The sequence below is a fragment of the Apiospora hydei genome (genome assembly GCF_038363865.1).
Source record: "Apiospora hydei strain CBS 114990 chromosome Unknown utg000002l_segment0_segment0, whole genome shotgun sequence".
Taxonomy (NCBI): Eukaryota; Fungi; Ascomycota; class Sordariomycetes; order Amphisphaeriales; family Apiosporaceae; genus Apiospora; species Apiospora hydei.
The window spans coordinates 48419-60600 of record NW_027117361.1 but is presented as its reverse complement, the minus strand read 5'-3'; the positions used below and the strand labels follow the sequence as shown (position 1 = coordinate 60600).

Here is a 12182-nt window from a genome sequence, read left to right as displayed (position 1 = left end):
GTGACCTGGCTGGGAAAAGACGGGGATTGGGGACCAAGCGCGGGAGTTCACTGACTTTAGCGGCTAGCCCGTCCTGCAAAAGGCGATTCGATGGGCTGCGAGCCCCCGGCCAAGGTGCAAGCCTGCAAAAGCCAAGCACAAGCAAAGCAAGGTAGCCTACATCCATGCAGCCTTTTTTTTTTTTTTTCTCCTTCTGTCCTTCTTCTTTCTCTACTCTCCTCTGCTCCTCCTGCTACTACTCCTCTTGCCCCTACCTGCAGAACCTTGAAAAAGGGTTGGAGACGGGTAGTTCGGCGGCCTGCAGATTAGATGCGTGGATGCAGGCCCTCCTTGCTTGCTGCTGCTGCTGCTGCTCTTGACCTTCCAGGAAGTTCCAATGTGGAGGTGCTGCTGCTGCTGCTGCTGGATGCTAGGTTACATGTACCTTTGGTGAGCGGCCATGCACAATCGTAGTGGGATGCTGCACTCGAGGTACCTGCAACTACTGTAGGCCAAGCTCTCCAGGAGGGACAGAAAAAGGAGGGAGGGAAAGGCTGGACCGGATTCAAGTGTGGGTGTCGTAGTGGGTGGGATGGACCCGGTAGCGCGTCAATACCGCATGTACTGCGAGCATGTACTGCACCCTCCAAGGAACTGATCGTCCCTTTTAGCGGGAAACTGCCCAACGGCGCCAACTCAGACGACACTGACGACGATGCGGCGGCCTTCTTTTTCGTCAAACGTTCTGCACTCTAAAAGATTCCTTGCAGCAATGGATACAGAGGTAAATAGGTAGATAGGTAAACCTGTGATGCGCCAACTCTTACTCCTTCGCAGCAGGATGCATATATTGGTACCCAACACAGAGAGATCCAGGAACAGGTATACCGCATGTCTCTGATGTCAGGAATGTGAGTCGACATGGTACACGAAGGCGCAAATGGCTGATGACTGACAGGGGCGCTGACAATCTCATCAAGTCAGTCAAGTCAATCAGGCACATACACACAGACGGCAGACGTATTTCTTCTTTTAGCGCTCGAGTACAAGTAAAGTGTATGCAGAAATGTTGCGGTATGGGACGTGACGGTGTGTGTGTGTGCGTGTGTGAGTGTGTGTGTCTGTGACGAGAAGGAGAGATCGCTGCTTGATCTGTCCTTGTTTGGAGGGCTGGTGGAACTCTGTCCGTCCTGCATGCTGTGTTGTACATGATCAAATGCCAAATTCCATGCCAGGCCAGTGAGAGCATTTGGGTGTGGAATCGGTTGAGGCTTTAAGATCAGAAGCAAGTACGGAGTATGCATATAGACAGTAGACTCAGGCTCAGGGCTGCATGGTTGAGATGTGATGTACTGACACATCGTGTAGTGTGCAGCATCAGCTCCTTTTCGTCCGCCGAGTCGTCGTCGTCGTCGTTGTCGCCGCGCTTCGCTTTGCTTTGGTCCAGGACAGACCTCCGTGTTTAGCTGTCAGTCCAGCTAGTGGCTGTCAGGCAGTGCTCCCAGATTCCGTGATGGTGACAGCGAAGGGGGTTGTTCTGGGGGGTGTCCTGGGGGGTGTCCTGGGGGGGTGTCCTGGGGGGGGATGCCGATGCAAGCGTGACCAGAGCACAGCAGCACCCGGCTGTGGACAGGGATGACCCCAAATTCCGGCTGCAGGTCTTGAACAACAATCGGGGATGTTTACATGCTAATCAGCGCCCACGGTGGGCCGCCAGTGCTGATGGTGGGCCGCTCAAGCAGCACTTGCGAGAGTCGAGGCAGGGGTTGCAGAGCTCCCCCTGTTAGTCCTGTTAGTAGCAGCCACGCAGCGGAGGAAGTGTCCTGGCCAAAATGACGAATGGAAGTTCTTGTTTACCTAAAAATAAGGCATCCCTGTCGGTCCCTCCTCCGCCGGCGTCACCATCAATCAACCAGCATGAATCTGCCAATCTGCTACAAGTAGGGCGCGCCGCTATAAACTCCCCTGGATCCGCCAGCAATTCGACTCGAACAAAGCTGAGAAGAAGAGAGGCTCTTCTCAACCCCTCCCTTGATTTTCCCTGCATCCCAGGTCTCGTCTCGTGCAGCGAGTGCGCTGAAGCAAGGTCGGGTTGGGAAACACGTCGTCTGTGCTCCCCGGCACCAAAACGAGTCAAGCATTCCCAGGCACGGACGGCTTGACAAGAACCAAAAAATGCTAAAACAAGACGACGGTGGTGGGCGATGAAACGGACAGAAACCAGATAATCTCACATGCACCCGCACACGCACACGCACAAATACAAACAAGCCAGGTTTTCGAGGGTGGCACAAGCCGTAATACACCATCAGTAGTGTGGTGGTGTTGGGCGCAATGCCATGCCATGCCCTGATTATGATAGGTTTGCCTGCAGCTGGGGATGATGCATCCATCACGGCAAACCGTTGGCTGCTTGCACTTGTACCCTTGCTGGCTGCTGCCGTGCATCGAGTAAAACGCCATGCAAACCGGCAATGGGATTGTTCCCATCTACAGCGCCTCAGCAGCTAAGTGCCTAATAACTGATACCTCCAGATACAGTGCATGGCCTCCAGAGATGTCTTACTAAGCCACGATGCCCTCTCTTTCCTAACCGGTCAAGAGCTCCAGCTCCAATGCCAGCTCCCTCCATGCTGGGTCGGAACGATATGGGAAGACGATATGATATGACCAACCAGCCTGGAATATGTATTCCGTCTTCCGCGCCTGACGCTTACCGATGAGTCTGACCCAGTCGTCCAGAGCTGCTGTCAGGGCCCCCCATTCCCGAACGCCACTGTTTTTTCTTTCCTTCCTTCGAGGGGGGCGCTTTGACTTGGCCACCCCCACTTGGCTTGGTCCCTGAACAGCCAGAGGGTTGGATCCCAGCTGGGATTCTTCCATCCATTTTCTGACCAGTCTTCTTTTTCCTGTCGCGTCATCTACATCTATTTACCTGCTTGACACTCCCTGATCTGGATCGTCACGTCGGCATGTCCACACTCAGGAAACACACGCTCAATGAACACCACATGGAAGACAGACCTTAGCAGAGACAAATCGTCGTACCGACCAACACACAGATTGATCATGAACCTCCAACATGCGCAACGCTGGTGTCTGGGCCATGATGTCTTCGCGTCCCCCTTCGAGACATGGCCACTCCACAATTTAATCTATCACAAGCGGATCCTGGGCAGGGGTTCGACTGGGTTCGACTTGGGAATTGCCAACGCGGCAACCAGGGACCCAACTTATCTGCTCTTTAGCGAAGATGCAGCCAGAAGCTCCCCAGGGCTGAAAAGCCAGTGAATTCCTAACCTCTCACCGCAAATTCAACTTCTTTCCCACATGCGCGCGTTCGTTCCATCGTTTTTCCCCTCGAACGAGAACGAGAGAGCTACCTCGAGGACCTTGTCAAGCATGTGTGTCTGACTACACAGAAAAGAGGCAATACAATGCGCCCCCTTCTCCTCCTTTACTGCTGACCGCCACGAAGACTTTATCCACCTGCCATTTCTCTCGCTGCCCCCTCTCTCAGAACCTGATGAGCACCGCAGCCAATCAGGCAATGTCACGATGACTTGCATGAACCAGAACCTGCTATCTCCTCCACTGAGCAACGGCGTCTCGACCACCTGGACAACACCTCGAGGTCTCGGGTTGCGTCACACTAGAATCGATTGTGCGCGCACCTTTCTTTGGTCATGTCATGTCATGTAAATGCACAGGTAGATATTAAAACTGATGACACTGACGACCGACATGCACCCGGGACACTCTCCGGTTCGCTTCGGTCTAGACGCTGGAGACCTTCGCCGGCTCGGACTTTTTGCGACCTAACCCCCACCATCCATCCATTCGAACCTATCAACCTGCCATCAGCCCCTGTGATAGGAGTCCACGGCCTCCTCAAAGTACTGCGACATTTCAATGCCCGAATTGTGATAGCCGCACTTGACGTAGAACTGCTCCGTCCGCTCCCCGCAGTTCAGGATGGTCTTGTAGCACCCGACCGCCGCCGCCAGCGCGTTCAGGGCCTGCACCATCTTGAGCCCCAAGCCCTTGCCCTGGTGCGCCTTGGCTATCGAGATCTCCTCGATGTGGCCGCACTTGCCGCGGTTGTGGATGCTGTACCGTAGTCAGTAGAGGATCCAGTATCCGTCCGTCTCGTCTTCATGTGACCGCACGAGGAGAATAAGCAGAAAGGAAAGAAAAATAGAACGTAAAACGTACAACTTCTTCTCGGCCACCAGCGCCCCCGTGCCCACGGCGCGCCCCTCGTGCTCGATGACGAGGTAAAAGTACGTGCCGTTGGACGCGGCCATGTCGTCGTAGCGCTCGTGGAACTCGGCCTCGGTCATGTCGCCGACCCACGTCAGCACGCTCAGGCAGTCGACAAACCCGGCGGCGTGGTCGTCGCGCCGCAGCGGCCGCAGCCGGTAGCCCGCGGGGAACACACCGGCGGCGTCGGCGGGGATGGCGGAGGCGGGGAAGAGCTCGGCGGGGGAGATCGAGCTGATGGTGGAGGGAGACATTCGGAAGTGAGATGTTTCTCGACGATGCCAAGGGAAAGAAAAGGGAAACTGTGTTGTAAGGCAGTGAGTTTCGTCGTTCAAGCCTTCGGTTCGGGGTGAAGATGATCAGATAGTAACGAAGCCCGTTGGGGGATGCGCAGTCGAGGTTGCTGCTGATCGCTGAATAAGGTTCCGGGCCGGTTTGTGTGTGGAGGTGGGCAACGCCATTTTCGGTTGGCCTTGCCGACGCTACGGCATCTCCACTTGCAGCGATCGCGGTCGGCAGGAGACATCACCCAACTTTGAAGCAAGCTGCAGAACGGTTCAACACCTTCCGTCACTACTCGTCACATATTGAACTTGGTAGACTCATCTCGGTTGAACGTATTCCATTATCTCGAGCCTGGTGCTCATCTATCTAGCTACTTAACAGTGAATCCGCCCAAATCGTTTCTAAGTCCTGCGAAAACCCATGTTGCAAACCCATAATCAGAAACTCCCATTTCCGTGTGTCATCGTAGCGTCAATACATGTCGTCGTGTGTCGTGATTGAACAGAAAAATGCCAAACCTCGACTCCTTCTCTAGCCTAATCCTCCACTGAGTGTTACTACCTCTTCACTTGCACCCAATCATCGACAGTCTGACCACCACTCGCCCGACTTCACACATGTAAACGGGGCTTTGCACTGCGTCGGGCCCGTGTAGTCTCGCCCACCACACCTAGCAATCAAGACGTCAGTCATCGGCATCATGCTGAATATGCTGAATTCGAACTTGAACAAAAGATAAGGGAAAACTTACTGTCCCCACTGGTTCACCGTGCCTCCAGGCGAGCCGGTTGGCGTCGGCGCCGGGGTGGTGGTCTGCTCGACGGGCTTAGTGGTATACACAGTAGTAGTGGCCATACCCGCCGTGGCCGTGACGGTAGCCGTGACGGTGGACACTACTGCAGTGCAACTCGGCGTCTTTGTCGTTGTCGTCAGGGTTGTCGGCGTGGTTTGCGACGGTGGCGTGGCCGTGGTCGTCGGCGTGGTCGTGGGGGTAGGAGGTGGGCTGGTGCCGCCTGAAGCCAGAGCCGCGTAGACGCAGTCCAGGAAGCCCGAGTTGGCATATAGCTGGCTCATGTCCCACATCTGTCGCGCAACCACACAAGTCAGTACTTCTGTTTACTATCTGCAGAATGGGGAAGTCTTGTCCATGGTTCCCCGTCTCGAAGCACCGAAAGCCCATATACACCATGGACAAGACGCTCTCGTGGGATTACAAACCATGATGCCGCCAAAGCTGGAGTACTGCTTGGAGAACGCCACGACGGACGCGATGGCGCTGGCGGGCTGGTACCCGCCCCCGGCGCCCGTGTTGGCCGGGATCCCGATCAGGACTTTGACGTTCTTGTTCTTACTCGTTTGCTTGGCCCACGTGTCCCACGTGTCAAAGTTGTAGTTCCACTGCGTCGCGAGCCCCGGCCGGAACGACGAGACGCCGCAGTAGTTGTTGTAGAACTGGACCATGACGAAGTCGAGCGGCACGTTGACCAGGATGTCGTTGATCGCGACGTCCGGGTAGGGGCACTGCGGCGCCGCCGACAGGTAGTAGCGCTTGCCCGAGCCCGCCGTGGCCGCGTCCATGAGCGAACGCAGCTGCGCCGCGAAGGGCGCCATGTTGGTCGTCGACGACTCGAAGTCGAAGTCGAACCCGTCCACCACGGCGCTGCGGAAGGGCCGGTTGGCCGTCGCGGTGTTGGGCCCGAACAGATTCCACACGTTGGTGGCCGCAGCCTGCGCGTCGGCAGCGGAGCTGAAGCCGCCTTCGGTGTAGGTCGCGCCGCCCAGGGAGAGCAGGATGGTCTTGCCGTTGTTCTGGCAAGTCTTGATATCTTCCCTGATGACAGGCCTCTGTTAGCAGCTATACCTGTTGTCGCACAAGCCAGTCACAAGTCGCATTGGCAATCACTTACTCGAGCTGCGGGCAGTTGAGTAGCTGCGTGCCCGCATACGCGGTGCAGTTGTCCCCGGCATTAGCAAAGTTGGTGATGGGGGTCTTGATGCCGTTCATGAAAGCCAGGGGGATGATGTTGATCTTGGAATCTGCGATGGTCGCGTGTCAGTGGGTGTTCCGGGGTGAACCATGGCCATTATCCGGTGCTACGTACTGGCACAATAGACGCTCAGTCGCTCCTGGGATTTCGCCTGCCCGTACGAGTTCTGGCCCCAGTAGACGGCAATGTTTGTCTGTTCATTGGCATTGTAGCCGGCAGACACCGACGCTGCAAGGGACAGCAGAGTCACCAGCGGTAGGACAAGCGTCGCACGAAGCGTCATGTTGGGTCTCATGTTTCATGAGTGAGAGATACAACGGAAGAGTGTGACGATATTCTGCAAGAGCAAGCCAAGGAGCGGCGTACGATATAGGCAATATATTTGTCCAAAGGCCAGCGTCTCGGGCGTTTCTCTTTCCTGGCCTGGCAACATGGGACAATCCAGAAACCGTCTGTCTCAGCCATGGTTCGCGTATTTATTCAATACCCCAGACATTTTGCACCGCCTGTCAAAAATCCAGCCCTTGAACTAGGGACGGGGCCCGGCTACTGTTGGGAATCTGATGATGGCGTTGGTGGGGTGCTGTGTTGGCCAGGAATGTGGTGTCGTTGGTCGGGCGCTGCCTGCACGAGACAATCCCAGGGACAAGACACAGGAACATGTGTTCTGGAAGAATACCACCCTGGGTCAGTCAACCTTATTGGTGCCACACTGGTTCACGCAGGTACACCTACAATAATAGCCGACCCGACCTTCTCCAACCCAACGTGCCCATGCTCTCTCCAACGCTCGCTTAAATCCTTATCGACATCCTGGACGCAGATCGCAGGCAGACCAGGGCGCATGAATGTCCGCTATCGCGCAATCATTGCCTTCAGGTTGCTCATCCTCTGCAATCCTCACTCGAGCTTCCTTTTCCGATTTATCCACGATGGCAGTTTCGCTTGGGGTCTGCATCACCCCGTGCATCCCAATCGTCATGTTCGTCCGATCACACGGGAATTGCGATTTTCCCAGCGCCCTTGCCGAGTACCGCCTTCCCTATCGATCGGCCGAAGCTTATCTTCCTAGTAAGCTGAAAGCTGGATAATTCAAGACACCCGGTTCGCAGGAGTGACCGTCCGTGTGGAACACTAAGGGGTCACGTGCAGCGACCGGTGAAACCCAAATCGGACTTCAGCTATACGCGCAGAGCCTGTCTTCCTACCAGCTGCCGGGTTCCAGTGATGACGGACATCGAAAACATTCCCCGTTCTGATCCATGATTGGTGATCTCTCAGCTTGAGGGTCAGCCAGACACTGGGAGCAGTCGGCGGCTAGTGCAGTGTCAGATTGGTTCATCAGAGGCGACGGGCATGGTCGCCCCGTGAAGTAGATGGCCGCCCTCCACGGGCCCATTTGCCCAAACAACCGAAAGGGCAATGGTTGCAACGCATCATGAGTTGACAGAACGTTATGGACCCTCGAAGTCTCATCGATGATGAGGTAACGAGTACCCTACTCCTGCTTCTCCCCGATACAGGCCTCGCTATCGCATCTCTCTTTGATGTATTGGATACCCTTTTCCCTTTCGATGGCCGCTAGCTCCAATTGTGGGCTAAACATTTCCCATAATCGTGTCGAGTTTGCGATAGCATTGGCTGATCATACTTTCCACGGTAACCTCTTCCGACCAGTCGCCACCGTCATCGTCTGCCCACACCACACCGATCATCTCCGCGTTTTGCGTTCTTCCTCCGTCATCCGACCGTTCTTCAACGTCCGCAGTACTTCGGGGACGTAGTCACGCCAGTAGTCGTTCCAGCAATCCTGTAACGGTTGTAACGGGTCGCCAGAAACACACCGTGCAGTCCTATCTGTGAACTCGTCGACCATTTCGCCAAGGAGATTGATAAGCAGGCATTCTTCTTGCTGGATTTCCTCGACCTCTCCGTGGTCTCTCTCCTCGTATGGAATTACTGAGTCGACAATGTAAAAAGGATTGCAGTATGTGTGAGTGAGACCCAGAATGTAGAAACATGCAAATCGCACAGCATCCAGGTATAAAGACTTGACGGCGTCTGTCGTCAAGCCCTCGGCCATTTCGAAAAGCGGCATGTCGGCAATCTCTCTTGGTGACATGACCCAGTTCTTGAACCAACGCTTCAGCATGTACACAAAGGGTGTACAGCCTCCCACAGCGCATTCGCAGGAGCAGATATCTGCCACTCGGATGGGAACAGCCCTGCTAAGGATGGACGTTAGGCTGTGGGCTTCTTCTGGGCCAAGCTTCTCGCGAAAGTTCGGCGCGCTGATGTGGTACATGACGTAGGGCGCGCTGCAGAGGCCGTGTGTCGTGGGCTGGTCGTTCCCCAGAGGCCAGATCCAACGTCCTAAATCGGCACCTTTCTGTAGTAACCAATCGATATAAACCGGATTTCGGACATGTAGAAGCGGCGGATCTCCGAACCGGATGTCGTAATCAGTGTCCCGGAACCCCATCTGGAACCCCATCTCGGCTAGCTGGGCATTTTCCGGCATGCATTCGTACACAACTGGTAGGTTCTTTTGGCCAGATGCATCGATAGAAGGCTCCGCGGTATCCAGAAACATGGGAACTCTGACGTAGTTGCTTTCGAGTGTTTTGTAAATCTTCAACACATGCAAATCCAAAACTTTTGCGTTTTGGATCAGCCCTGAGCTATCCCGGATAGCCCACTGATTTTGCAGGGCAATCTCCCTCAGCTGCTCTCGCCGCGCTTTCAAATGGGCAAAGAAGACTTTCCACCCCTTTGCCGATGAATGCGGATCTTTGTGTTTGAGATGTTGAAGGTCGTATTAGTTGAGGGCCGGGTCCATGTCGAGGAGCATCGCCAGGGGACCGGAACAGGTGCAATCGGTGCATTCCTTGGAATCTACTTGATTTCGACAAGTCTGTCCAGCCAGCCGTAGGGCCAAGATAAGCGCAGTATAGCCAAGATTGTCTGCTTCGTAAAGCACATTGGCTGCTTGGGCTGCGTCAAGAATGATGGGCAAGCAACGCCTTGCCATCGCGAAAAAAACACCATGTGCAAAGGCGTCTGGCCGAACAGATTCTTTTCCTTGATGGAATCCGGGTGGCTTGCAAGTAACGACTGGACACCATGGTTGTCATCCCGCAATATGGCGATGCTGAGAGGGCCGCACCCCAGTACTGTCGAAAGTCAGTTTTCGGCTTCTTATCAGCTCGTCATAGTAAAGTATACAGTACATACCTTCTGCCAAAGGAATCGATTTTCCGAACCGCATCTGGAAACTGTATGGCATCTTTAAATCCAACGGACCAGGCCGTATCGTGATCGGTCTTGCTTCATCGTCGGCTTCCGCGATAAGTGTGAAGGCCGTGAAACGTGCATACCACAAGGTCAAACCGCGGCAGCCTGCCGAGCTATCGATTGCAATTAGCCATGCACTGCTGCATCATTGACTCCTGTACTTCTTACTGTCCCTTAATGTCGTATGAAACAGGCGGTACGCCATAGAGTAACAACATCTGCACAACCTCGGATAGTAACTGCTCAGCTACATCGAAGTGAAGACTGGTCTCTAGAACTTAGCTTCAATAGTTGCCAATCGAGTGGACCATGCGAGGATCTGACCTGTATGCAGTGAAAGCTTTGTGCATGAGGCTTTGGTTTTGAGAATCCACCACCAGCGGCGATGTTTTCCCGCTACGAAACAGATAGCTCATCTTGTCCATTGCCACTCTGTGGAATGATGCGATAAGTTCAAGCGACTTTGGGGACTTGGAGGTTCTGTTTTTCAGTTCCCCGAGTAGTATACCAACGAGTCCGAGGATCTGGAAAGCTGGGTCGTCGTCCCCGTTGACTGTAGGGTAGTATCGAAAGCCAGGGCTGATGCTCCAGCCTCCAGCTCCGGATGTCATGTCGAACGTGGCTTCAATGACGCCTTTCATGATCGACTGCGCCAGACCAGTAACCCGAAAGCCCCATCGCCGCTTTTGATTGAGGGTGATGACCTTGGACATGGGACAATGCGGCGAATGTCCCTTGGAAGTCAGCTGTTTGTACCAATAAATCGAGCCGAACTGAGAATAGTCCAAGCTCGTGCTCGTCGGCAGCCTTCGGCCACATGCACACTTGCTTGGCTGCCCCGAGGGATCCCATATTGACCGTGCGTCGTTTGCTCCATGGCTACCGTGAGAAGGTAGCATCTCGCATAGTTCTCTGGAAGCAGCTGGTTTGGCCATCAGGCGGGCGACTGAGCGGGATAAGCGTGCCTGAACCTCAGAGAATCAGTTGCTATTCCATTCTGGATCGGTAAGCGACCTACTTGGCCATCTGGCAAGCCGTCGTCGACTCTATTCTCAAGGACAAACGCTCGCATAGACGCTTCGATGCTAGCCAGTCTATCCATGACACCCGCATTCTGTATCTGAATACTCTCGAGATGCCCTTGCTGAAGCTGGAACGCCGATTGAGACATGTCTCGGGCGTAGGCAATGTGTTCCGCTAGCTCCGTGGTATTATCGACCATCTGCTGTTTGCTCGTCTGGCGATAACCATCCAGCTGCTTCTGGACCAGTTCGATACCACATTGCAATCCAGGGACATCGCCATGGATGTTCGCAACCGACTCATAAATGACGGTGATTGCTAACAGTCCTAAACCATCCACAGCCAGCTGCAAGGTGGAGGTCGTCTGGCTCACGCGCGCGGAGAGCTGCTGGACCTTGGACCGATCAAAGATATAATGCAACTTGCTGGTCAGGAGCTTCGCCCTCCAGGTGTGCGGATCAGTACCTGTCAGCTGTGCGACAAAACTTTCGAGTGCGTTCAGGCTGCCTCTGCAGACCTCGAGGCTTCGTTTCGCGGAAGTGGCCGCGTCGGGCGACACGTGTTCCAGCTTCCCGGCGGCCCTTTCGATGATGGCGATGGTGTTTGCCAGGGCTTCGTTCCGTCGCTGGGCCGAGCTCAGCTCCTCGCTCCGGCTTTCGACGGCATTGAGGTACTCTGCAATGCCGGTGGTGACTTGTAGGCCGAGCGAAATGAGGCCGGCGACAGACGCGGCCAGCGAGAGCGGGTCGGCCATAACAAGGAGATTATGTAGCAGGAACCTCGGGTGCTAACCACAATCGTTCCAATACTGTCGAAGGATGGCTTGGTATAAAAGTGAGTGAAGAGGGGGAGCTCAGTACCCATGAGCCAAATACCCCTATAAGTTCCCCGAATAAAAAGAAAAGCCAGCCTGCATGACTGCCTGATGCTGTGCCGCAATCCTAATACACTCTGCTTAGATAGTGGAGCCACCTTTGAGCAAGCAAGAGATGCCTCAGCCGTGCATCGATCATGTAACATCTTGCCTGTTTGTTCTAAGCCTCCTTTTCATTTGGACGCCAACGTCCGCATCGGCCCTGCATGTTTGGCGTCACAGGAAGCCCACCAGAGCCATGAACTTGGGCAGATCTTCCCGTGATAGACCTCGACACGCCCACCTTCACTACTAAATAAAATCATTGGGTCAGCAAGGAACGTGATCCGTCCGGCAGTTGTGTAACGGCTGCTGGCCGAGAGGACCAGGTGGGGGTCCGGATCCGGGTGGAAACACAAAACCCCGTCTCCGTCCCTTGGCAGTCAACAGCCATCATCACACTGACGCGAGCCAATTAGGTGCTTGTTGCGGCGTAG

The 12182-nt window shown here is 54.7% G+C and overlaps 3 protein-coding genes across 3 annotated transcripts; all 3 read right to left on the bottom strand.

Annotated features, from left to right (window-relative positions):
- Positions 1-3839: 3839 nt before the first annotated feature.
- Positions 3840-4496, bottom strand: PG997_000017 (Acyl-CoA N-acyltransferase; the record flags this gene model as incomplete). Its single annotated transcript, XM_066804332.1, has 2 exons — positions 3840-4089; positions 4195-4496. 2 exons carry the CDS (start codon positions 4494-4496, stop codon positions 3840-3842), a joined length of 552 nt encoding a protein of 183 aa, XP_066674105.1.
- Positions 4497-5106: 610 nt separating this feature from the next.
- PG997_000016 (chitinase) lies at positions 5107-6798 on the bottom strand (the record flags this gene model as incomplete). Its single annotated transcript, XM_066804331.1, has 5 exons — positions 5107-5197; positions 5279-5610; positions 5746-6358; positions 6435-6564; positions 6630-6798. The coding sequence occupies 5 exons, from the start codon at positions 6796-6798 to the stop codon at positions 5107-5109; spliced, it is 1335 nt and encodes a 444-aa protein (XP_066674104.1).
- Positions 6799-8226: 1428 nt separating this feature from the next.
- PG997_000015 (uncharacterized protein) lies at positions 8227-11586 on the bottom strand (the record flags this gene model as incomplete). The annotated part of the gene is made up of 6 exons (XM_066804330.1): positions 8227-9127; positions 9415-9688; positions 9750-9922; positions 9978-10073; positions 10134-10774; positions 10828-11586. The coding sequence occupies 6 exons, from the start codon at positions 11584-11586 to the stop codon at positions 8227-8229; spliced, it is 2844 nt and encodes a 947-aa protein (XP_066674103.1).
- Between the last annotated feature and the right edge of the window lie 596 nt (positions 11587-12182).